The sequence below is a fragment of the Anomaloglossus baeobatrachus genome, chromosome 3, assembly GCF_048569485.1.
Source record: "Anomaloglossus baeobatrachus isolate aAnoBae1 chromosome 3, aAnoBae1.hap1, whole genome shotgun sequence".
Taxonomy (NCBI): Eukaryota; Metazoa; Chordata; class Amphibia; order Anura; family Aromobatidae; genus Anomaloglossus; species Anomaloglossus baeobatrachus.
In genome coordinates this window covers 350,266,181-350,293,183 of record NC_134355.1, presented here as the reverse complement: position 1 = coordinate 350,293,183, position 27,003 = coordinate 350,266,181, and the positions used below count along the sequence as shown (strand labels likewise).

The following is a 27,003-nucleotide window of genomic DNA, read 5'->3' as shown; positions in this document are numbered from 1 at the left end:
GTCGGACCTCAGTCGCAGGGACACTCGCATGACACTCGGCTCTGCTGTGCTGCCAGCGCGAGCCGAGTGTCATGCGAGGGGATCGCAGTAATTCCCGTGTGACCCCAGCCTAATATATAAACTCTAGTAAGACAAAAACTGCCAATATAACAATGGAATGTAATTTTAAAGGATTTGTCAAAAATTACACATAATTGGGGACCCAAGTGATCTGGGAAATAAAATGGCTGCATTGCTTTTGTATAATATAGGAAAAGCATCACCTCTTCTCCCATGAAGTGAACCCAACACACAACACCAACATAGCGAATAGGAGCAGCATTGGAGAAAGCAGCCATATTTTTGTAATCTTGTACAACTTTTCAATAAAACATAGGCTGGTCTTCAAACAAGACGTGCCATAAACACGTTAGACAAACCTTGCCATGATGTTGAATGGTAAATGCTCCAAGAATGTGGTTTGGGAGCTCAATGAAGCCTCCAATATACAAGCTGAGTCCATGTAGCTCTTCTAGTAGTTTGGAGGGAAGCTCAGCAGTCAAGTCCTCATACGGATGAGTTAGCGAACCTTCTGTCTGCCTTGAGGAATCTACAAACCTAAAACAAAATTATTTTACTCAATAATAAACCCTTTACTTGTATTGATATATTCTGCACTCAGTTTAAGGTGGTATTCTGAACCTGCTCGCTTCCCGATGCAGTACCCTTCAATGAAAGTCTGGACTAACGTGTGTGTTACAAAGTGTCAGCACATGAAAGTGATAGAAGCATTTTCACAATGCGCCAGGTGTATACTGTTCAAGAAAGAATGAGGCTATAAAATGGGAATTTTCTTTTCTATCCTAAAATTCCGATTTGTTAACCCCTTCACGACCCATGACGGATATATCCATCATGGATCATGTGAAGTTAATCCCCGCCCCCCTGCCGCAGCTGACATGTGCGCCTGCAAGTTACAAGTGGAATCACATCCACCTGCAACTTTTAACCCCTTACAGCTCGCTGCCAAAGTCTGTCAGCGAGATGTACCGTATTTTTCGGACTATAAGACGCACCCTGGTTTTAGAGGAGGAAAATAGGAAAATAAAACTTTAAGCAAAAAAAAAAAAAAAAAAATTGTTTACTTACCGTAAATTCTTTTTCTTATAGTTCCGACATGGGAGACCCAGACCATGGGTGTATAGCTTCTGCCTCCGGAGGACACACAAAGTACTACACTAAAAAGTGTAGCTCCTCCCTCCGAGCATATACACCCCCTGGATGACCACATCTAGCCAGTGCAAAAGCTGAAGGAGGACATCCACCCACAAGTAGAGATAGAGTAAAACCCGGAATAACCGGAACCTCTGTCTACAACAACAGCCGGTGAAAACACATGGAACAAGAACTGCCAACAGGCAACAGGGAGGGTGCTGGGTCTCCCATGTCGGAACTATAAGAAAAAGAATTTACGGTAAGTAAACAAAATTCTCTTTTTCTTCATCGTTCCTTATGGGAGACCCAGACCATGGGACGTCTCAAAGCAGTCCATGGGTGGGAAATAAACAGAAACTGAGAAGTAGGCAAAACCTAACTTCATAAATGGGCGACAGCCGCCTGAAGGATGCGTCTGCCCAAGCTCGCATCTGCCGAAGCATGAGCATGCACTTGGTAGTGCTTCGAAAAGGTGTGCAGACTAGACCAAGTGGCAGCCTGACAGACCTGCTGAGCCGTAGCCTGGTGCCTGAAAGCCCAAGAGGCACCGACAGCTCTGGTCGAATGTGCCTTGATCCCCGGCGGGGGAGGCACCTGAGAACATTGGTAGGCATCGGATATGGCCGACCTAATCCAACGAGCTAGGGTCGGTTTAGAAGCCGAGAGACCTTTGCGCTGACCTGTGGTCAGCACAAAAAGAGAGGTGCACCGCCTAAGGGCAGCGGTGCGTGACACATAGATCCGGAGCGCCCGCACCAAATCTAAAGTATGCAACGCTTTCTCAAAGCGATGCACAGGGGCCGGACAAAGGGAAGGCAATGAAATGTCCTGGTTAAGGTGGAAAGGAGACACCACCTTAGGGAGAAAGTCCGGAGTCGGACGGAGAACCACCTTGTCTTGGTGAAAAACCAAAAAGGGGGACTCCGAAGAGAGCGCAGCCAAATCAGAGACTCTCCTGAGAGAAGTTATGGCCACCAGAAAGACGACTTTCTGTGAAAGACGAAACAAAGAAACCTCCCTAAGAGGCTCAAAGGGGGGTTTCTGTAAGGCCGTGAGGACCAGATTAAGGTCCCAGGGATCCAGAGGCCGCCGGTAAGGCGGAATGATGTGAGATGCGCCCTGCATGAAGGTGCGCACCTGGGCCAGTCGGGCTATACGCCGCTGGAACAACACTGACAGAGCCGAGACCTGTCCCTTGAGGGAATTGAGGGATAGTCCTAGCTGCAGACCGGACTGTAGAAAGGACAGGAAGGTCGGCAAGGAAAACAGCCAAGGAGCATGGCCGGAAGAGCGACACCAGGACAGGAAAATTCTCCAAGTCCTGTGGTAAATCCTGGCCGAGGAAGACTTCCGAGCCTGAGTCATAGTGGAGATGACCTCGGAAGGAATGCCTGAAGCAGTAAGGATCCAGGACTCAAGAGCCACGCCGTCAATCTGAGAGCCGCAGAATTCTGGCGGAAAAACGGACCGTGAGAGAAGGTCTGGGCGGTCCGGGAGGTGCCACGGCACCTCTACGGACAGACGGAGCAGGTCTGGGTACCAAGCTCGCCTGGGCCAGTCTGGAGCAATGATTATGACCCGACGGCCCTCCATTCTGATCTTGCGCAGGACTCTGGGCAAGAGAGCTAGAGGGGGAAACACGTAGGCCAGGCGGAACTGGGACCAATCCTGAACCAGCGCGTCCGCCGCCAAGGCCTGAGGATCGTGGGAGCGAGCCACGTAAACCGGGACCTTGTTGTTGTGCCGGGATGCCATTAGATCCACTTCCGGAGTGCCCCACTTGCGGCAGATTGACCGGAACACTGCCGGATGCAGGGCCCACTCGCCGCTGTCCACGGTTTGACGGCTGAGATAATCTGCCTCCCAGTTTTCTACGCCTGGGATGTGGACTGCGGATATGGTGGACTTGGAGTCCTCCGTCCACTGAAGGATACGTTGAACTTCCAACATTGCTAGGCGGCTGCGAGTCCCGCCCTGGTGATTGATGTAGGCAACTGCTGTCGCGTTGTCTGACTGGACTCGAATGTGCTTGCCCGCCAACAGGTGGTGAAAGGCTACGAGAGCTAGGAGCACAGCTCTGATTTCCAGCACATTGATCGAGAGGGCTGATTCGGACGGAGTCCAAGTGCCCTGTGCTCGGTGGTGGAGAACCACTGCTCCCCAGCCGGATAGACTGGCATCCGTGGTGAGAATCACCCAGGACGGGGCCAGAAAGGAGCGTCTCTGGGACAGAGAGAGGGGCCGAAGCCACCACTGAAGAGAGCTCCTGGTCTGTGGCGACAGAGCAACTAGCCTGTGCAAGGAAGAGGTCCGCTTGTCCCAACAGCGGAGAATGTCCAGCTGCAGAGGACGCAGATGGAACTGGGCAAAGGGAACCGCTTCCATTGACGCCACCATCTGACCCAGCACCTGCATGAGGTGCCTGATGGAATGACGGCGGGGCCTCAACAGAGAGCGCACCGCCAGATGGAGGGATTGCTGTTTGACTAAGGGCAGCTTCACAAGTGCCGGCAGAGTCTCGAATTGCATCCCTAGGTACGTGAGTTTCTGGGTCGGAGTCAGAGTGGACTTGGGCAGATTAACAAGCCACCCGAATTGAACAAGAGTGGCGAGGGTGAGCGAGACACTCCGCTGACAGTCTGCGCTGGATGAAGCCTTGACAAGAAGGTCGTCCAGGTAAGGAATCACTGCCAACCCCTGGAGGTGCAGAACCGCAACCACTGCTGCCATGACCTTGGTAAATACTCGAGGGGCCGTGGCTAACCCGAAGGGGAGAGCCACGAATTGGAAATGTTCCTCTCCGATTGCAAAACGTAGCCAACGCTGGTGTGAAACTGCAATTGGCACATGCAGATAGGCATCTCTGATGTCGATGGATGCTAGAAAATCTCCTTGGGTCATTGAGGCAATGACCGATCGCAGAGATTCCATGCGAAAGTGCCGCACCTGAACATGCTTGTTGAGAAGCTTGAGATCCAGGATGGGCCGGAAGGAACCGTCCTTCTTGGGGACTAGGAAGAGGTTTGAGTAAAAAACCTCTGAACCGTTCCCGGGCGGGAACCGGTACAATTACTCCGTTGGCCTGCAAGGCTGCCACGGCCTGAGAGAAGGCGGCGGCTTTGGAGCGGGGGGGAGTGGACAGAAAAAATCTGTTTGGCGGGCTGGAAGAAAATTCTATCCTGTAGCCGTGGGAGATGATATCCCGCACCCACTGATCGGAGACGTGTTGGAACCACACGTCGCCAAAGTGGGAGAGCCTGCCACCGACCAAGGACGTTGCTGGCGCAGCCAGATAGTCAAGAGGAGGCTGCCTTAGTGGCAGCGGCTCCTCCGCTCTTCTGAGGACGCGGCTTCGTGCGCCAGCTGGGTTTTCGATCCTTGGCTGAGTTAGTGGACGAGGCTGAGGGCTTAGAGGATGACCAGTTAGAGGAACGAAAGGAACGAAACCTCGACTGGTTCCTGCCCTGGACAGGTTTCCTGGTTTTAGTTTGTGGCAAGGAAGTACTCTTCCCGCCAGTAGCTTCCTTAATAATTTCATCCAGTTGTTCACCGAACAGCCGGGACCCAGCAAAGGGGAGCCCAGCAAGGTACTTCTTGGAAGAAGCGTCTGCTTTCCACTCTCGAAGCCACAAGATCCTGCGGATCATGAGGGAATTAGCGGAAGCCACCGCCGTGCGGTGAGAAGCCTCCAGAATGGCAGACATGGCATAGGATGAAAAAGCCGAAGCCTGGGAAGTTAAGGCAACCATTTCGGGCATAGAGTCCCTGGTGAGGGAATGCATCTCCTCCAGAGAAGCAGAGACGGCCTTAAGAGCCCACACCGCTGCAAAAGACGGGGAGAACGAGGCCCCTGCCGCCTCATATACAGATTTGGCCAGAAGGTCAACCTGGCGGTCAGTGGGATCCTTAAGTGAGGTGCCATCGGCCACAGATACAACTGTCCGGGCTGAGATTCTAGACACCGGAGGATCTACCTTTGGTGAATGAGCCCACTCCTTGACCACCTCTGGTGGAAAGGGAAAACGGTCATCAGAACTACGCTTTGGGAAGCGTTTGTCAGGACAGGCCCTGGGCTTGGTCACAGTGGCCTGAAAACTGGAGTGGTTAAAGAACATACTCCTTGCTCTCTTAGGTGAGGTAAACTGGTGTTTTTCTACCAGAGAGGCTTGTTCCTCTGACACTGGTGGATTGAGGTCCAGTACGGAATTAATGGACGCAATCAAGTCACTAACATCCGCATCCCCTTCAGATAGATCAATGGGGTACATAGAGGTAGCGTCCGAGCCCACAGTAAAGGCATCCTCCTCGCCCTGCAATTCAGCTCGTGAATCAGAGCCGTGGGACGAGGAAGGAGAAGAGTCCCTGCGTCTCCGTTTAGGAGGACGGGGTCCGGGAACAGATGAAAAATCCTCTGTGAGCTCTGCAGAGCGAGTCGGAGCAGCAGAGGCGCCCTGAGAAGGGGGCTGCTGCATGGTCAGCAGAGTCCAGGACAGCTGTCCCATGGAGTCGGCAAAGGACTGGGAGATAGCTTTAGAAAACGATGCTACCCAAGCCGGGGGTTCAGCCACCGGGGCTGGAGCAGCCTGAGGGACCACTGGGGAGACTCCAGGCTGAGGCTCCACCATGTTAGAGCAGGCATCACAATGTGGATATGTGCTCGGTTCAGGCAGTATGAGCTGACATGCAGTGCATATAGAGTAAAGCCTTGCAGCCTTGCTCCTAGTGAGAGACATGCTGCTGAGGTGGAGGCTCTGCAGTAAAGAACACACTCCTTCAGAATGACCCCCAAAGAGTGTATAATAAAGTCCACAACCAGAGGTTGTGGCTTACCAGACCGTTTTATGTGCCCTCCGGATTCCACAGCTTGGACCCCCAGACAGATGCAGAGCTGCAGCAGCCAGCGCCAATCAGTGTGTAAACGCTGATAAAATGGCGCCTGAGTGAGGAGGGGGGAGCGGGGTTTAGTCCAAGAGCGGGAACCGGAGGGCCAAGGAGAAATACAGGGGAGGGAAACATCTCCTCAGAGAGGAGTGTCCTCCCCTCTGCTGAACGGCCGGTGGGCGGCGCCGCACTGTCCCCCTGCATGACTGACATGCAGGGGCAGTGAAAACGAAACTAGGCCGCAGCCGAAGCCGGGGCCTAAATTTTCTCATGCGGCCGACGAGCAGGCACCCTCGGCGCGGTTCTCAGGGGAAAACCAGAGAACCGGCCGGAAATCACAGCACAGTGACATAACACACTCTCCCCACAATAAATGCACAAGGGACCCTTCAATAACGTCTCAATACTTAGCTTATGAGACGCAGGGCCAGGTCCCTGAGGGGTGAGCGCTCCGTCCGGCAGGGTCCTGAAAGGGCTGCGGATGGAGACCGGTCTCCTGCAAAGCAGAGAGAACCGTGATGGCTCCCACTTCAAGCCAGAGCCCGAGGGATGGTGAAGGAGCGCGGCATGTAAGGCTCCAGCCTTGTAAATCAACCTTAAAAGCACCGCCGACACAGTGGGGTGAGAAGGGACATGCCGGGAGTCCAGCTTGGTCCCGCTTTTCTTCCAACTCTTTGAAATCAAAAATCAGATGAGAATGCATGTGTGTGTGACCTCCTGAACACAAAGCATTGAACTGGCTAGATGTGGTCATCCAGGGGGTGTATATGCTCGGAGGGAGGAGCTACACTTTTTAGTGTAGTACTTTGTGTGTCCTCCGGAGGCAGAAGCTATACACCCATGGTCTGGGTCTCCCATAAGGAACGATGAAGAAATATGGTCATGACACACTGTTATGGGGCGAGGATCTGCTGCTGACACTGTTATGGGGGTAATGTCCCCAAATTCTCTACTAAGGTACCCCATCCTGGTAATGATCCTCCTGCCTTGTATATGATCCTGCTATAGACCCCCATCCTGCTCATATACCCCCATCCTGCTTATATACCAGCATCCTGCTCATATTCCCCCATCCTATTCATATACGCCCCATCCATCCTGTTCATATACCCCCATCCTGTTCATATACCCCCATCCATCCTGTTCATATACCCCCATCCTGTTCATATACCCCCATCCTGTTCATATACCCCCATCCTGTTCATATACCCCCATCCTGTTCATATACCCCCATCCTGTTCATATACCCCCATCCTGTTCATATACCCCCATCCTGTTCATACACCCCCATCCTGTTCATATACCCCCCATCCCTCCTGCTCATATACTCCCATCCTGCTATATGCCCCCATCGTGCTCATATACCATCCTGGTATATGGCCTGTATCCTATAGCACAGAGAAAAAAAAACAAACGTTTATACTCACCTTTTCCTCACTCCCTGCAGCCGATCATCTTCCTCTCTGCACCACTGACCTGTGTGTGTGGAGCCGTTCCCCTGCAGCACGCGATGTTTTCCTGTCTGTGCCGATCAGCTGATCAGCACAGACAGGAAGACATTGCGTGCGGCAGGGGGACGGCTCCACACACGGGGACGGGTGAGTACACTGATTCACTGCTCCCCGCGCTGATGATGACGCGTGGGGGGCAGTGAATACAGCCGCACATGATCACTCCAGGCTGTAATTGCCAGGAGTGATCATGCGGACCGGCTCTTTACTATGCGCGCGTCCCCGCTCGTCCTCCCGCCCACCTGTCAGCGCCGGCTTCTGCGCTGAGAAATGGGCGTACATATGTAATGAGCGGGCACACGTGGTCACAGTAGGCTGCTACAGCCTGCTCGTGCCCCCAATGACCCGCTCCACCGCAGCACCTCATTCTCCGCAGCCACAGTCAGACCATAAGACGCACCCTCAACTTTCCCCCAACATTTGGGGGAAAAAAGTGCGTCTTATGGTCCGAAAAATACGATATATGCGTGCAGCCATTACTTTTACTTACCGCAGCCCCCCCCACCGGAAGTCACGTGCGTGATCACGTGACTTTCGGTGCTTGCCATGGTAGCACAGGGTCATGTGATGACGTCTGTAGCTATCATGAGTCACTTTCGGTTTCACTCGGCCCGGAGCCGAATGAAGCAGAAAGTGAGCATATCTGCTGTTTACAGCTGTGTAGCTGTGATCAGAAGATATGGCAGAGCGAACGGATTGCTGATTCATATTGCCCCCTAGAAGGACTAGTAAAATTAAAAAAAAAAAAAAAAAAAAAAAAAAGGTAAAAAAAAGTTTAAAAAAAAAAAAAAACACCTAAAAGTTCAAATCACCCCCCTTTCACCCCATTGAAAATTAAAGGGTTAAAAAAATACACATTTGATATCGCCGCATTCAGAATTGCCTGATCAAAATATAAAATCAATTAATCTGATTGGTAAATGGCGTAGCTGCAAAAAAATCCAAACAGCAAAATTACGTTTTTTGGTCGCCGCAAGTTTTACGCAAAATGCAATAACAGGCAATCAAAATGTAGTATCTGCGCGAAAACGATACCATTAAAAATGTCAGCTCGAGACGCAAAAAATAAGCCGTCACTGAGCCATAGATTCCCCAAAAATGAGAACACTATGGGTTTCGGAAAATGGTACAAAATGTACGCCACTTTTTTGGACAAGCTTGTGAATTTTTGTTAACCCCTTAAATACAAGTAAACCTATGCATGTTTGGTGTCTACAAACTCGCACCGACCTCAGGCATCATACCCACACATCGGTTTTACCATATAGTGAACATGGTGAATAAAACATCCCAAAAACTATTGTGTGATCACACTTTTTTTGCAGTTTTTCCACACTTGGAATTTTTTGCTGTTTTCCAGTACACTATATGGTAAAACTTATGATTTCATTTAAAAATACAGCTTGTCCTGCAAAAACAAGCCCTCATATGGCAAGATTGACAGAAAAATAAAAAAGTTATGGCTCTCGGAAGAAGGGGAGCAAAAAAAAAAAAAAAACGGAAAGTGCTCGGGGGCTGAAGGGGTTAAAGTGTGAAATATGGCCTGACACCAGAAAGGGTTACAGTGCATCTTTGGTAGAGAAACCAGCAGGCAATGATGTATTACTTGGCTAAAGAAAACGTACTTGTTAGCAAGAAAAAAAAATTCTTATTGAAAAGTGCCTGTGTCTAAGGGCGTAGTTACATGGCCGAGGATTGCATCGCTATACTTAGCCTGGCCAGCGTCTCCCATGACCTAAACGTGTCAGCGTCTATTTCCATGCACCGGTCAAGCTTGGATCAGGAGAGCCGCCGGCCAGTCCCAGGATTGCGATGTGATCCTTGGCCGAGTTATATGGACGTGTGACTGACCCCTAATAGTTGTACTCGCCTTCCCTGAATCAAGAGTGTATGACAAGTGGTGTGTCACTCTGCTACACCAGAAATCTCCTGTCGCCCCCCTTCCAGAGATGCCCCTATCGTCCCACCCACAGCGACGTGTCGTCCCCAGTGATGCCTGTGCCCCCAAAAAATTTACACAACTGAATGTGAGGTTCTTAGAGACTAGTTCACCATGACGTAATAGTGGGATACATACAATCAGAAGGTTAGACTAAAAACCTCAAGCTCAATTCTGAAAAGATCTGCCTGATGACATTAGATCAATGCACGGTATTTGGTCGTTTCCCCTTCTTGTCTTTCTAGACTTATAGCACCATAGACTATAATGGGCACGTATTTTATCCACAAAAAACAGGAATAAAACATGCGAGACTCCATAATGAAGCCTTACCTGTATATAAATACTTTTACGTAATGTAGAAACTTTGTGCACTGGTTTCTGATTTCTTCAGCCTCATTGTGAATGCTACTTACTTGTCCTAAACAATAAAATCACAATATTAGCATACAAAGACAATATTATAACAAAACTGTCTCCTGAATTTGTATTTTGGTTTAAGATTTAATATTGAGGAAGATCCGAGATTGCTGCAATGAAGATGGAAGACAGAAGAACATATCTGCTTATTGACGAAGCAATGCATTGTAATGGTATTTCTTCCATGGTGGTATTTTAATAGTGTGAACCAATGGTCGCAATGTACTCATGATCAGGTACCGTATTTTTCGGACTATAAAACGCACCGGACCATAAGACGCACCCTGGTTTTAGAGGAAAATAAAATTTTAAGCAAAAAATGTGGTCATGACACACTGTAAGGCTATGTGTCCACGTTGCTTTTTACCTGCTTTTTTGCTGCTTTTTCAAGTGCAGCGTTTAATGCCAAAATGGTTGTGTTCTGCTTTTCAAGCAAAGTCTATGGGAATTTGGGTTTCTTGTCCGCACTATGCAGTTCAAACTGCAGCCTTTTTGTGGCAGAAATTTGGGCAAAAACTCTGCTTTTCACAGAAGCAACATGTCAATTGTTTTTGCCATTTGAGTTTTGCACTGCAAAGCTGAGTTTTTGACCAAAGTTCTGCCACAAAAAGGCTGCAGTTTGAACAGCATAGTGTGAACAAGAAACCCAAATTCCCATAGACTTTGCTTGAAAAGCAGAACACATCCATTTTGGCATTAAACGCTGCAGTTGAAAAAGCAGCAAAAAAGCAGGTAAAAAGCAGGTAAAAAGCAACGTGGACACACAGCCTCATGGGGCGAGAATCTGCTCCTGACACTATTATGGGGGTAATGTCCCCAAATTCTCTACTAAGGTACCCCAGCCTGGTAATGATCCTCCTGCCTTGTATATACAGTATATGTCCCTCATCTTGGTATAGTCCCCATCCTGCTATATACTGGCATATGGCCCCCATCCTGCAATATACTGGCATATGGCCCCATCCTGCTATATACTGGCATATGGCCCAATCCTGCTATATACTGGTATATGGCCGCATCCTGCTATATACCCCAACCTGGCATATGGCCCCATCCTGCTCATAATATACCCCCATCCTGCTCATAATATACCCACATCCTGGTATACGGCCCGCATCCTGTGGCACATAAATAAAAAATAATAAATGTTCATACTCACCTTACCTCACTCCCTGCAGCATCGCTCCCCCTCCGTCTGTATCAGCAGCAGCGCCGCTGGAGTGTGGAGTCGGTCACCGTTCCCCTGCAACATCGCGATGTCCTCCTGTCTGTGCCGGCTGCATGATGTCATTGCTGTGCGCACCACTAGTCTCCACACAGCCGCCGTCGGCACAGACAGGGGGAAATCGCAGTGCTGCAGGGATCGTGGCCGGTGAGTTATACTGATTCACTGCCCCCCGCGCTGATGATGATGCGCGGGAGGCAGTGAATACAGCCGCACATGATCACTCCAGGGTGTAGTTGCCAGGGGTGATCATGCGGGCAGGCTGTTTAATATGCGCGCATTCCCCGCCCATCACCCCGCCCACCTGTCAGCGCCGGCTTCAGCGCTGAGAGATGATGGGCGGGATGATGGGCATGCATATTAAATGAGCGGGTCCATGTGGTCACGACAGGCTGCTACAGCCTGCTCGTGCCGCCGATGACCCGCTCCACCGCAGCACCCTCATTCCCTGAAGCTCTACATTCAGACTATAAGACGCTCCCCCCACTTTCACCAACATTTGGGGGAAAAAAGTGTGTCTTATAGTCCGAAAAATACGGTATGTACCACAGAAGAGAATCTGGTATACACTGTATGTATCTAGCATGAGAATCCTGCTTATGCTAGTCGTATCACATCACTGCATTTTGCTTTGTGACTTCTGTACTGCATCAATCAACAATCAATAGGCAACACGTGCATTGCAGGGAAGAGAATGGAAGAACCTTCTGTTCTTTGATATCCTACACCTGTTATCTACATTTACATAATGAACATAAGAAAATAGTGAAGAAAAAAAAAAAAAAAAGACTTACCAGAGTCAAAAGAAACAGGTTGCGTTAAACCATCAAGCGCATTTAATTTTTGCCTTTAAAAAAAAAAAGAAAAAAGGATAAAACACTATGGAGAATAGATGTATAGTCACACCGACACATACATATGGCAAAGACAATAGGTTTGAAAAAACACACACGACTATACTAACATACACCATGCTAATTGGTCAAAAGGAGTATCTACAGTAGGCCTTCGTTGGGTAAATGGCGGCCCATAAATACATTTCACATATTTCTTAGGTTTCCCAATGCATATGATGCACGTACAGTGTGAACAGAGTACAATATTGTGTGACTGACTACAACAGCCCTCTATAGTGCAGTCAGTAACAGTGTCATAGATCCACAAGAGGATGACCGGTCTCCTACCAGCAGCAGACTTTGTCCCAGAGGCGCAAACTCATTTAGAATCTGTTTTCAGCCCCTCTTAAAAAGGAGCCAGTCACCAGATTTCTCCCTTATAAGCTGTGGCCACCATCAGTGAGCTCTTACATACTTTATTTTATAGTGCTGTATATAAGAGCCCAGGCCGCTCTGTAGAACATAAAAAAGACCTTTTATTATACTCGCCTAGGGGGCAGTCCAGTCCGATGGGGAAGAAGGGGCGGGGGGGGGGGTGTCACTGTACTCGGTATGAAACGTCTTATCTTTCTTCCATCTTCCCCCTTCCCAGATCTGTGCGGATGACGTGTCCTACATCATCCATGCAGAGTCCCCCAGAGCGCTCCTGCACACCTCAATCCTCCCTGCCAAGGGCAGAGCAAAGTACTGTAATGCACAGGCTCGGAGAAAGGTCGAAGAATGCAGACGCTTGTGCACTACAATATTTTAATCTGCCCACAGTAGGGGAGAGAAAAGTGCGCAGGAGCACAATGTAGGCCTCTGTGTGGCTGATGTAGGACAAGTCATGCACACACAGCTGAGGAGGACGGCAATCTAAAGAGGATAGGAGGCCCCGATCCAAGAGCAGCGACACCATCGGACCGCCCCGCCCCGAAGGGGAGTATAATAAAAGCTCTTTACGTTATACAGAGCGGCCTGGGCTCTTATATACAGTATTCAAGAATGCTGTAGATAAGGGCTCACTGGTGGTGGCAGCAGCTTATAAAGGAAAAACCTGGTAACAGGTAACCTTTAATAATAAAAAAAAAAAAAAAAAAAAAAAATATATAATAAATAATCATTGATGTTCTAGATACCAGCGTACCCGTTAACGTTTTCCAGGAAAAAAAGAGGCTTCAGGAAAACATTAGTGGTGGTTCGCCTAAAGAGTCCTCTTTATTACAAATCCCAGGACGTCTCTATTAATATGAGTGGCTTCCAGACTGGTCAGGTCATTGGTCATTGTGGCTTTGGAAGCCTGAAGCTGTTAGACGTTCTAGATAACTGATCATATGGACAAGTCATTTTTACATAGCTGTGCATGTGTTCACTCTTTTTGACATGTTTCTTTACTCTTTTTCTGTGGGATTCAAGTAGAAATTAATCTGAAATAGACGTGTGTACATGGGCAAAGTGGTAAGTGTCAGACCCGTTCCACATGTCTGATATTCAAGGTTTACATACGGGCCGGCAGGGAGCCCCCTGACCAAAACTCAACAACCCCATAAACGCCTATAAGGTGGAGATCAGGTCAGGACCCCTGCGGCCAGCCTGTACATCCAGGTCAGTTCTCAAACATGTGAATCCAACCTTACATGGACAAATGTCACAAAGTCTTTTCATATTGGAAAAATAGCTCCTGCTCCCAAATCCTCACTTTGCATTATGGCTTGTTGCTAGTGATGAGAGAACACTAAAGGCCGCTTTACACGCTGCGATATCGTGACCGATATCGCTAGCATGCGTACCCGCCCCCATAGGTTGTGCGACACGGGGAAATCGCTGCCCGTGGCGCACAACATCGCACGGACCCATCACACTACTTACCTGCCTAGCGACGTCGCTGTGACCGGCAAACCACCTCCTTTCTAAGGCTATGTGCGCACTAGAAATGTGAAGTTTCTCAAGAAAATTTCTTGAGAAACTTCTGGGAGTGACAGATTTCCGGACCTCCGGAAAAAATCCGCACCAAATCCGCATGCGGATTTGCCGCGAATTTGCCGCGATTTTCTCGCGGGTGGTTCCCTGCAGATTTTGCAGGCTGTACTGCCGAAATCCGCAGGGTACCTGCGGAAAAGAATTGACATGCTCATTTTCTCAAGAAATTTTCTCGAGAAATTCTTCTCAAGGAAATTTCTTGAGAAAAATCCGCACAGTGCGCACAGCTATTTTTTTTTCTCATAGAATTTGCTGGGAAATGTCTGCACAAAGATTGCAGACATTTCTCAAGAAATTTCCGCGGCAAATCCGCGGGAAAAACGCACTAGTGCGCACAGAGCCTAAGGGTGCAGTTCGTTCAGCGTCACGGCGACGTCACAGCAGCGTCACTGAACCGCCGCCCAATAGAAGCGGAAGGGCGGAGATGAGCGGGACGTAACATCCCGCCCACCTCCTTCCTTCCTCAATGCGGGCGGGCGCAGGTAAGGTGAGGTTCCTCATTCCTGCAGTGTCATACATAGCGATGTGTGCTGCCACAGCAACGAGGAAATACATCGCTAGCTGCAGCAGCAGTGACAATCGAGAATAGGGGGACATGTCACCGATGAGCGATTTTGAACGTTTTTGCGATGATTCAAAATCGCTCATAGGTGTCACACACAACGACATCGCTAAAGCGGCCAGATGAGCGTCACAAATTCCGTGACCCCAACGAGATCGCTTGAGCGATGTCGCAGCGTGTAAAGCGGCCTTTACACTCGAATCGAGCAGGTCGGATGCTCAACTCAAATAAAAGTATAATGGAAGTCAATGTGAAATTCGAACATTTGTCTGAAACCCAACAGGAGGGCCAGGGACAAGATCGATCTCTCACTCCGGCCCAGGACTCTGGATAAATTAGAGCGAGAATACACTGGGTGGGAAATACTCGATACACGGTCCAGTACAGAGCATCCTGAGCACCAAGTTACTCGATCGTGTATTGAGCAGTGCCGAGCTCATCACTACTTGTTGCCACTACGATCCTATGAAAACTAGCACCAAATAATACAATAAAACAGGTCTGTACCGGAGCAGTCCAAACAGGAGATTGGTGGATTCCACAAGTGCAGTCTCAGTCACCCACTGAAAGCCAAAAAGCTCTACCGTATCAGTCTCATAGTCGGTCGGAGATGGATCAAGCTTCAACAAGAGCCTACATGACAAAAAAACATTATTACAAAGACATACATGACAATAATGTGTAATCGTGCAGATACAAGCAAAATGAGCGCATGTGCGATTTATCAAGCTTCTAAGTGATAGGAGCTCTGAGGTTCCTGCACAGGACAACCGCTAAGAACCTTACCAAATGAGGTTTTAGCTCTCAGTGCCAACTCCTCCTGCCTGACAGCTTTGCCTAAAGTCACACAGCAAAGAGGCTGCCAGTCAGGCAGGAGGCAGCGGTGGAAATAGAGCTGGAGTGACAGAGGCTTCAGAGCTGCCAAAGGGTCTTTATGCTCATTTACATATCAACACAAACATTTCTCAGAAACGATAAAATAGACTGGCATGTAAAGGTACTATTACTGGACTTGTCTTCAGAAGAGCTGCATGCACATAATTTAGGGGGTGAAATCTGTCAGAGAGCCGGTGCTGGAGCCAGGGAGCATACATAATACTCTACAATATCAACGCAACTAATCGTATGCCAATGTGAATAAGCCCTTTGGTGATATTACTGAAATTTCCAGCCATCAAAAAGCTGGTTACCCATTCTAATCTATTGGGAATGGTTCGGGGTTCTATGACAATCATGTAACTGGTGTCATTGTGCCAACTACAGCACTATCTATAGCACTGCACAGACAGAAGCAACTGGAAATAGAATGAAAAGAGATGAGAGTTAAGGCTACTTTGCACGCTGCGACATCGCTAGCGATCTCATTAGCGATGTGAAATTCTAGATCGCAAGTGTGATCTTTTGAGATCGCACATGCGTAAAATGACCTATGTGTGATCTCCACAGATCGCACTTGTGATCTAGAATTTCACATCGCTAACGAGATCGCTAGCGATGTCGCAGCATGTAAAGTAGCCTTTAGGCTATGTGCGCACTAGCCATTTTTACACGCGGATTTGTTGCGGAAATTTCTTGAGAAATGTTTGAAATCTTTCTGCAGACATTTCCCAGTAAAAACTATGGGGAAAAAAAATAGCTGTGCGCACACTGCGTTTTTTTCTCAAGAAAATTCTTTGTGAAGATTTTCTTGAGAAAATTCCTTGAGAAAATGAGCATGTCCATTATTTTCCGCAGGTACCTGAGGTATACCCCCGGTATTTCACTCCATTCACTCTAATGTAATCGCGAAATTGCAGGGGTATACCGCAGGTAGCAAATGATGTGCAGTATACCCCCGGTATAGCCGTGATTTACCTGCGGTAAGGCTATGTGCGCACGTTGCGTACTTCACTGCAGAAATTTCTGCAGCGATCTGAAGAGCACATGTGCTCTTTAAATCGCTGCAGAAATGTCCGTAGTGAGCGCCGATTCCATGCGCTCTGCCTGCAGCTCCTGCCATAGACAGAGCAGGAGCTGCCGGCAAAGCGCAGGAAAGAAGTGACATGTCACTTCTTTTTGCGCAGCGCTTCGGCAGTAGCCGAAGCGCTGCGCTCTTAAACGCCACGTGCGCACGGCCCCTGCACAATCTCCATAGACTGTGCAGGGGACGCAGGACGCATGCAGTTACGCTGCGCTACAAAGCGCAGCGTAACTGCATGTATTTACGCAACGTGCGCACATAGCCTAATGCTCATCACTGCCTGTGGTTTTGCAGGAAGTGATGAAGCGGAGCAGAGTAAACACAGACGTCACACTCCCTGGACCCCGCACAGAAGCGCTTCCGTGTGACCTCCAGGTGCCCGTGCAGTCTGTGTCCAGCTCCGGCCCCGCGGCTGCCCGCCCTGCAGTGTCAGTGTCTGCCCGCAGTATCGGCTGCTTGTCACGCTGCGGCGCAGGCAGACACTGACACACAGCAGTGCGTGCAGCCGTGGGGATGATGGGCACTGCTGTCAGGAGGCGAGATGAGATCATTACCTGCTGTGATGATCTCCTGCCTCCTGACGTCACCGCTGTCACTGCCGTCTATGCCCGCAGCCCGAGACTGTCACTGGCGGTGACGTCACGGGCTCTCGCGATACTGCTGAGAACGCGGCGGGCATAGAAGGCAGTGACAGCGCTGATGGCAGGACTGCAGGAGATCATCACAGCAGATAACGATCTCATCTAACCTCCTGATGGCAGTGCTCGGCATCCTCTGCAGTGATCTGGGCTGACCTATTGATGTTAGCTCAGGTCACTGCATTACTCTCCCAGCCAATGGGGAACCTTCTGTTCTTCATTGACTGGGACAGTAACTATGGTATGGATCATCGTGAGACCCCCCCCCCCTTATTGGATTACGCCGGACCCGATTTTGATTGTTCTTGTCAATAAATTGGTGAAAGAGGGAATGTGGGGAGTTTTTTCAAATAAAACTTTTTTGTTGTCTATTTTTTATTTCTTACTGACTAGGTTGGTGATGTCGGGTATCTGATAGACTTGATGCCAGCTGACATTACACATCTGGCAGCAACCCCATATATTACCCAGTTTGCCACCGCACCAGGGTAACGGGATGAGTTGGGGAGAAGCGCCAGGATTGGCATGTCTAATGGATGCGCCACTTCTGGGGCGGCTGCAGCCTGCTATTTTTAGGCTGGGGAGTGTCCAATAACAGTGAACCTCCCTAGTCTGAGAATATCAGACCCCAGCTGTCCGCTTTACCTCGGCTGGTGATCCAATTTGGGGGGGGACCCCATGTTTTTTTTTAATTATTTATTTAATGTAAAATAACAGCGTGGGATGCCCTCAGTTTTGGATTACCAGCCAAGGTGAAGCTGCCAGCTGTGGTCTGCAGGCTGCAGCCGTCTGCTTTACCCTAGCTGGCTACAAAAGATGGGGGGACCTCACATCATTTTTTTTTAATTATATATTTTTTTGGCTACATACAAGGCTAAGCACCCTTTAGTGCCACATGAAAGTCACTAAAGGGTGCCAGCTTAGAATATGCAGGGGGGTGGGACATTATATAGGTCTTTCTCATCTATCTATTCATCTATCCATCTTTCCCTCTATCCATTATCTGTCTATCGATTATCGATTATCTATTATCTATATTATTTCTTGCAATTCAGCATAAAAAAGCCGCAGGGACCAACCTGCGGAAAAACCGCGGCAAAATCCTGGCAAAAACGCATGCGGTTTTGGTGCGGTTTTTTACCGCAGGTGTGGTAATCTTCAACTCCCAGAAGATTCAAGAAATTGAGAAAAATCACTTTTCTAGTGCGCTCATAGCCTTACATAGTCTGCAGAAAAAGCAAGCGCGCCCCACGCCTCCGACCAGGCAGCGGCAACACGCGCACGCCCCACGCCTCCGACCAGGCAGCGGCAACACAAACATCACACACCCATATCATTCGATCAACTACAGCATACCGGTAAAATCCTACAACATTCCAGCACAACCATAATGTGCTATCAGCGGCAGCATGTAGCCACAGCATATACAATCAGCGACAATCCACAGAATGTACATTGGCCAGCGGCGCGCACCTACAGCACGTATGTTCAGTGACAATGCACAGCATATACGATCAGAGGCGGCGCGCCCCCCCAGCATATACGATCAGAGGCGGCGCGCCCCCCCACAGCATATACAATCAGAGGCGGCGCGCCCCCCCACAGCATATACAATCAGAGGCGGCGCGCCCCCCCACAGCATATACAATCAGAGGCGGCGCGCCCCCCCACAGCATATACAATCAGAGGCGGCGCGCCCCCCCACAGCATATACAATCAGAGGCGGCGCGCCCCCCCACAGCATATACAATCAGAGGCAGCGCGCCCCCCCACAGCATATACAATCAGAGGCAGCGCGCCCCCCCACAGCATATACAATCAGAGGCAGCGCGCCCCCCCACAGCATATACAATCAGAGGCAGCGCGCCCCCCCACAGCATATACAATCAGAGGCAGCGCGCCCCCCCACAGCATATACAATCAGAGGCAGCGCGCCCCTACAGCATATACAATCAGAGGCAGCGCGCCCCCCCACAGCATATACAATCAGAGGCAGCGCGCCCCCCCACAGCATATACAATCAGAGGCAGCGCGCCCCCCCACAGCATATACAATCAGAGGCAGCGCGCCCCCCCACAGCATATACAATCAGAGGCAGCGCGCCCCCCCACAGCATATACAATCAGAGGCAGCGCGCCCCCCCACAGCATATACAATCAGAGGCAGCGCGCCCCCCCACAGCATATACAATCAGAGGCAGCGCGCCCCTACAGCATATACAATCAGAGGCAGCGCGCCCCCCCCACAGCATATACAATCAGAGGCAGCGCGCCCCTACAGCATATACAATCAGAGGCAGCGCGCCCCTACAGCATATACAATCAGAGGCAGCGCGCCCCTACAGCATATACAATCAGAGGCAGCGCGCCCCCCCCAGCATATACAATCAGAGGCAGCGCGCCCCCCCACAGCATATACAATCAGAGGCAGCGCGCCCCCCCACAGCATATACAATCAGATGCAGCGCGCCCCCCCACAGCATATACAATCAGAGGCAGCGCGCCCCCCCACAGCATATACAATCAGAGGCAGCGCGCCCCCCCACAGCATATACAATCAGAGGCAGCGCGCCCCCCCACAGCATATACAATCAGAGGCAGCGCGCCCCTACAGCATATACAATCAGAGGCAGCGCGCCCCCCCCAGCATATACAATCAGAGGCAGCGCGCCCCCCCACAGCATATACAATCAGAGGCAGCGCGCCCCCCCACAGCATATACAATCAGATGCAGCGCGCCCCCCACAGCATATACGATCAGATGCAGCGCGCCCCCACAGCATATACGATCAGATGCAGCGCGCCCCCACAGCATATACGATCAGAGGCAGCGCGCCCCCACAGCATATACGATCAGAGGCAGCGCGCCCCCACAGCATATACGATCAGAGGCAGCGCGCCCCCACAGCATATACGATCAGATGCAGCGCGCCCCCACAGCATATACGATCAGATGCAGCGCGCCCCCACAGCATATACGATCAGATGCAGCGCGCCCCCACAGCATATACGATCAGATGCAGCGCGCCCCCACAGCATATACGATCAGAGGCAGCGCGCCCCCCCCACAGCATATATACGATCAGAGGCGGCGCCCCCACAGCATATATACGATCAGAGGCGGCGCCCCCACAGCATATACAATCAGAGGCAGCGCGCCCCCCCACAGCATATACAATCAGAGGCAGCGCGCCCCCCCACAGCATATACAATCAGATGCAGCGCGCCCCCACACAGCATATACGATCAGATGCAGCGCGCCCCCACAGCATATACGATCAGATGCAGCGCGCCCCCACAGCATATACGATCAGATGCAGCGCGCCCCCACAGCATATACGATCAGATGCAGCGCGCCCCCACAGCATATACGATCAGATGCAGCGCGCCCCCACAGCATATACGATCAGAGGCAGCGCGCCCCCCCACAGCATATATACGATCAGAGGCGGCGCCCCCACAGCATATATACGATCAGAGGCGGCGCCCCCACAGCATATACGATCAGAGGCGGCGCCCCCACAGCATATGACCGGCGGCAGTGGGACGTTATCACATTTCAGGTCAGAGTAACACATTTGCACTCACCTTTTCAGGCTGCCAGTTGTTAAGTAGGAATCGAAAGAAAATATTTTCCCGCCATCTTTACAGCTGTCGTTGTCACACGTAAAGCGCGGCGGCCGGCAGTCCTCGCAGCTCTCCAACTCCAAACTCTCGGTAAGATACGGTGAGAACGGAGGAGTCAGAGATCCGGTAAACTCTTCAGTCATAGTGATCGCTGGGCACGCCGGACATTTCCGTGCGATCGTCTGAGAATCACAAACCCCGCCCTCTCCACAACGTCATACCAAAGTAGCCAATAGAAACCCTGTCTTTCTGCTACGTTCTATTTGTCCATTTGCTGAGATTGTGAAGTGTTAGCGCGGGAATTCCTTGTGTGCGTGTAGAGAGTGCACCGAGGTGGGGGCGAGAGGGGCAGGCAGAGTAGAGGCTGCGTATGGAAGGGACCGGCTGATAGTGTGTGTGTGACCGGCTGATAGTGTGTGTGACCGGCTGATAGTGTGTGTGACCGGCTGATAGTGTGTGTGACCGGCTGATAGTGTGTGTGTGTGTGTCACCGGCTGATAGTGTGTGTGTCACCGGCTGATAGTGTGTGTGTGTGACCGGCTGATAGTGTGTGTGACTAGCTGATAGTGTGTGTGACCAGCTGATAGTGTGTGTGTGTGTGTGTGTCACCAGCTGATAGTGTGTGTGTGTGTGTCACCAGCTGATAGTGTGTGTGTGTGTGTCACCGGCTGATAGTGTGTGTGTGTGTGACCGACTGATAGTGTGTGTGTGTGTGTGTCACCGGCTGATAGTGTGTGTGTCACCGGCTGATAGTGTGTGTGTGTGACCGGCTGATAGTGTGTGTGACTAGCTGATAGTGTGTGTGTGTGTGACCAGCTGATAGTGTGTGTGTGTGTGTCACCAGCTGATAGTGTGTGTGTGTGTCACCAGCTGATAGTGTGTGTGTGTGTCACCGGCTGATAGTGTGTGTGTGTGACCGGCTGATAGTGTGTGTGACTAGCTGATAGTGTGTGTGTGTGTGACCAGCTGATAGTGTGTGTGTGTGTGTCACCGGCTGATAGTGTGTGTGTGTGTGACACCGGCTGATAGTGTGTGTGTGTGTGTGACACCGGCTGATAGTGTGTGTGTGTGTGTCACCGGCTGATAGTGTGTGTGTGTGTGTGTGACACCGGCTGATAGTGTGTGTGTGTGTGTGACCGGCTGACAGTGTGTGTGACCAGCTGATAGTGTGTGTGTGTCACCGGCTGATAGTGTGTGTGTGTGTGTGTCACCGGCTGATAGTGTGTGTGTGTGTGTGACACCGGCTGATAGTGTGTGTGTGTGACCGGCTGACAGTGTGTGTGACCGGCTGACAGTGTGTGTGACCGGCTGACAGTGTGTGTGACCGGCTGACAGTGTGTGTGACCGGCTGGCAGTGTGTGTGTGACACTGGCTGATTGTGTGTGTGTGTGTGACCAGCTGATAGTGTGTGTGTGTGTGTCACCGGCTGATAGTGTGTGTGTGTCACCGGCTGATAGTGTGTGTGTGTGTGTGTGACCGGCTGATTGTGTGACCGGCTGATAGTGTGTGTGTGTGTGTGTGTGACCGGCTGATAGTGTGTGTGTGTCACCGGCTGATAGTGTGTGTGTGTGTGACCGGCTGATTGTGTGACCGGCTGATAGTGTGTGTGTGTGACCGGCTGATAGTGTGTGTGTGACCAGCTGATAGTGTGTGTGTGTCACCGGCTGATAGTGTGTGTGTGTGTCTGTGTGTGTGACCGGCTGACAGTGTGTGTGACCGGCTGACAGTGTGTGTGACCGGCTGACAATGTGTGTGACCGGCTGACAGTGTGTGTGACCGGCTGACAGTGTGTGTGACCGGCTGACAGTGTGTGTGACCGGCTGACTGTGTGTGTGTGTGTGACCAGCTGATTGTGTGTGTGTGTGACCAGCTGATTGTGTGTGTGACCAGCTGATTGTGTGTGTGTGTGTGTGTGACCAGCTAATTGTGTGTGTGTGTGTGTGTGTGTGTGACCGGCTGATAGTGTGTGTAACCGGCTGATAGTGTGTATGTGTGTCCGGCTGATAGAGTGAGTGTGTGTGTGTGTGTGTGTGTCACCGGCTGATGGTGTGTGTGTGTGTGTGTGTGTGTGAGACCGGCTGATAGTGTGTGTGTGTGTAACCGGCTGATTGTGTGTGTGTCCGGCTGATAGAGTGTGTGTGTGTGTGTTACCGGCTGATAGTGTGTGTGACCGGCTGATTGTGTGTGTGTGTGTGTGTGACCGGCTGACAGTGTGTGTGACCGGCTGACAGTGTGTGTGACGCCGGCTGACTGTGTGTGTGTGTGACCAGCTGATTGTGTGTGTGTGTGACCAGCTGATTGTGTGTGTGACCAGCTGATTGTGTGTGTGTGTGACCAGCTGATTGTGTGTGTGTGTGACCAGCTGATTGTGTGTGTGTGTGACCGGCTGATAGTGTGTGTAACCGGCTGATAGTGTGTATGTGTGTCCGGCTGATAGAGTGTGTGTGTCACCGGCTGATAGTGTGTGTGTCACCGGCTGATGGTGTGTGTGTGTAACCGGCTGATTGTGTGTGTGTCCGGCTGATAGAGTGTGTGTGTGTGTGTTACCGGCTGATAGTGTGTGTGACCGGCTGATTGTGTGTGTGTGTGTGTGTGACCGGCTGACAGTGTGTGTGACCGGCTGACAGTGTGTGTGACGCCGGCTGACTGTGTGTGTGTGTGACCAGCTGATTGTGTGTGTGTGTGACCAGCTGATTGTGTGTGTGACCAGCTGATTGTGTGTGTGTGTGACCAGCTGATTGTGTGTGTGTGTGACCAGCTGATTGTGTGTGTGTGTGACCGGCTGATAGTGTGTGTAACCGGCTGATAGTGTGTATGTGTGTCCGGCTGATAGAGTGTGTGTGTCACCGGCTGATAGTGTGTGTGTCACCGGCTGATGGTGTGTGTGTGTAACCGGCTGATTGTGTGTGTGTCCGGCTGATAGAGTGTGTGTGTGTGTGTGTGTGTGTGTTACCGGCTGATAGTGTGTGTGTGACCGGCTGATAGTGTGTGTGTGTGTGACCGGCTGATTGTGTGTGTGTGTGTGTGTGTGTGTGTGACCAGTAGTTGATTGTATGTGAAGGGCTAATTGATGTACATGGGATTACCGAAATCTAATAGATAAAGCTGAGTGTGTGTATGTCCACTAAAGGAGTCCGCATTGTCACATTTACAATCAGGACATTTTTCACAGACACCTCATTTGTCTCAGGGAACGTCATAGACTATGTTTTGAGGGGAAAATTTAACCCTGCGCTTTACACTTATTCAACAAATAACCTGCTTACATTAAAGTCAATGGAGCTGGGAACTACAGGTCATTAATAGGAGCTGTGATTGGTTGCTATAGGAGCAAAGGACATTCTTAAGGCCCTGTCACACACAGAGATAAATCTGCAGCGGATCTGTGGTTGCAGTGAAATGGTGGACAATCAGTGCCAGGTTTGTGGCTGTGTACAAATGGAACAATATGTCCATGATTTCACTGCAACCACAGATCTGTCAAAGATTTATCTCTGTGTGTGACGGGGCCTTTACTGTAAGAAGCTTATACGTGTGAGGTAATATAATATTGGTAGAAACAGAGACGGACACTCATAAAGACAGACATACAGAGACTTCTACAGAAAGACACAGAGACACAGAAACTGAGGCAGACACACGGAGAGACAGAGATTGACACACACACACACACACACACGGAAACAGACATAAGGGTGCTTTACACGCTGCGACATCGCTAACGATATATCGTCGGGGTCACGTCGTTAGTGACGCACCTCCGCCGCCGTTAGCGACATCGCAGCGTGTGACACCAATGAGCGACGATCAATGAGCGCAAAAACGTGAAAAATCGTTGCTCGTTGACGCGTCGTTCATTTCCTTAATATCGTTGCTGCTGCAGGTACGATGTTGTTCATCGTTCCTGTGGCAGCACACATCGCTATTTGTGACACCGCAGGAATGACGAACATCTCCTTACCTGCGTCCACCGGCAATGAGAAAGGAAGGAGGTCGGCGGCATGTTTCGGCCGCCCCTCCTCTGCTATTGGACGGTTTGCGTGTGACGTCGCTGTGACGCCGAACAAACCGCCCCCTTAGAAAGGAAGAAGTCCGCCGGCCAGAGCGACGTCGCTGGGAAGGTAAGTCCGTGTGACGGGTGTTAGCGATGTTGTGCACCACGGGCAGCGATTTGCCCGTGTTGCACAACTGACGGGGCGGGTACACTCGCTAGTGATATCGGTGCCGATATCGCAGCGTGTAAAGTACCCTATAGAGACATACTGAAACCAGAGACTGATTCAAAGACGGAGACAGAGACACACAGAGAAAGAGAGACAGACATACACACAGGCACAGAGAGGGAGACAGACAGGGAGAGTGAGAGAGACAGTTACTATCCGGGCAACACCGGGTACTACAGCTAGTCTAATATATAAAGCTGAATATGTATACTGTGTATATATATATATATATATATATATATATATATATATATTAGTGTGTGTGTCTCAAAAGGAATCTGCACTGTTGCATTTACAATCACAAAATTTTGCACAGACACCTAATTTGACACAGGAAACTTCATAGACTATGTTTTGAAGGGAAAATTTAATACCACGCTTTACATTTATTCGACAAAAAACCTTGCATTAAAGTAAATGGAGCTCGGAGCTGCAGGTCATTAATAGGAGCTTTGGTTGCTATAGGCAACAAAAGGACATTCTTAGTATAAGACTGCTTATGTGTGAGGTAATTTGATATTGGTTATATTCATGGCCAAAAGTTTTGAGAATGCTACAAATATGAATTTTTACAAAGTCTACTGCTTAAGTTTTTCTAATGGCAATTTGCATATACTCCAGAATGTCATAAAGAGTGATCAACTTAACAGCAATTACTTGCAAAGTCAATATTGGCTAAGAAAATGAACTTTAATCCCCAAAACACATTTCAACATCATTGCATTCCTGCCTTAAAAGGAGCAGCTAACATTGTTTTAGTGATTGTTCCATTAACACAGGTGTGGGTGTTGATGAGGACAGGGCTGGCGATCAGTCAGTCATGATTAAGTAAGAATGACACTACTGGACACTTTAAAAGGAGGCTGGTGCTTGGTATCATTGTTTCTCTTCAGTTAACCATAGTTATCTATAAAGAAACACGTGCAGCCATCATTGCTCTGCACAAAAATGGCCTAACAGGGAAGTGTATTGCAGCTACAAAGATTGCACCTCAGTCAACAATCTATCGCATCATCAAGAACTTCAAGGAGAGAGCTTCCATTGTTGCCAAAAAGGCTCCAGGACGCCCAAGAAGGACTAGCAAACGCCAGGACCGTATCTTAAAATTGTTTCAGCTGCGGGATCGGACTACCAGCAGTGCCGAGCTAGCTCAGCAATGGCAGCAGGCTGGTGTGAGTGCTTCTGTACGCCCTGTGAGGCGGAGACTGCTTGAGCAAGGCCTGGTTTCAAGGAGGGCAGCAAAGAAGCCACTTCTCTCCAGAAAAAACATCAGGGACCGACTGATATTCTGCAAAAGGTACAGGGAGTGGACTGCTGAGGACTGGGGTAAAGTCATTTTCTCAGATGAATCCCCTTTTCGATTGTTTGGGACATCTGGAAAACAGCTTATTAGGAGAAGAAGAGGTGAGCGCTACCACCAGTCTTGTCTCATGCCAACTGTTAAGCATCCTGAAACGATTCATGTGTGGGGTTGCTTCTCAGCCAAGGGAATCGGCTCGCTCACAGTCTTGCCTAAAAACACAGCCATGAATAAAGAATGGCACCAGAATGTCCTCCAAGAGCAACTTCCCCCAACTGTCCAAGAGCAGTTTGGCGCCCAACAATGTCTTTTCCAGTATGATGGAGCACCTTGCCATAAAGCAAAGGTGATCACTAAATGGCTCATGGAACAAAACATAGAGATTTTGGGTCCATGGCCTGGAAACTCCCCAGATCTTAATCCCATTGAGAACTTGTGGGCAATCATCAAGAGACGGGTGGACAAACAAAAAACAACAAATTCTGGCAAAATGCAAGCATTGCTTATGCAAGAATGGACAGCTATCAGTCAGGATTTGATCCAGAAGTTGATTGAGAGCATGCCAGGGAGAATTGCAGAGGTCCTGAAGAAGAAGGGTCAACACTGCAAATATTGACTTGCTGCATTAACTCATTCTAACTGTCAATATAACCTTTTGTTACTCATAAT

At 49.9% G+C, this 27,003-nt stretch overlaps 1 protein-coding gene across 1 annotated transcript in view; it reads right to left on the bottom strand.

Annotated features, from left to right (window-relative positions):
- The window catches only part of MMS22L (MMS22 like, DNA repair protein), a 147,779-nt gene extending 126,796 nt beyond the window's left edge, over nucleotides 1-20,983 (bottom strand). Inside the window, exons 1-5 of the mRNA XM_075340108.1 lie at nucleotides 20,773-20,983; nucleotides 15,095-15,220; nucleotides 11,965-12,017; nucleotides 9,859-9,946; nucleotides 420-597 (exon numbers count right to left, since the gene is read on the bottom strand). Coding sequence (XP_075196223.1) covers nucleotides 420-597; nucleotides 9,859-9,946; nucleotides 11,965-12,017; nucleotides 15,095-15,220; nucleotides 20,773-20,954 — 627 coding nt within the window. The 5' untranslated portion in view covers nucleotides 20,955-20,983. The remainder of the gene's footprint in view (nucleotides 1-419; nucleotides 598-9,858; nucleotides 9,947-11,964; nucleotides 12,018-15,094; nucleotides 15,221-20,772) is intronic.
- Nucleotides 20,984-27,003: the final 6,020 nt, after the last annotated feature.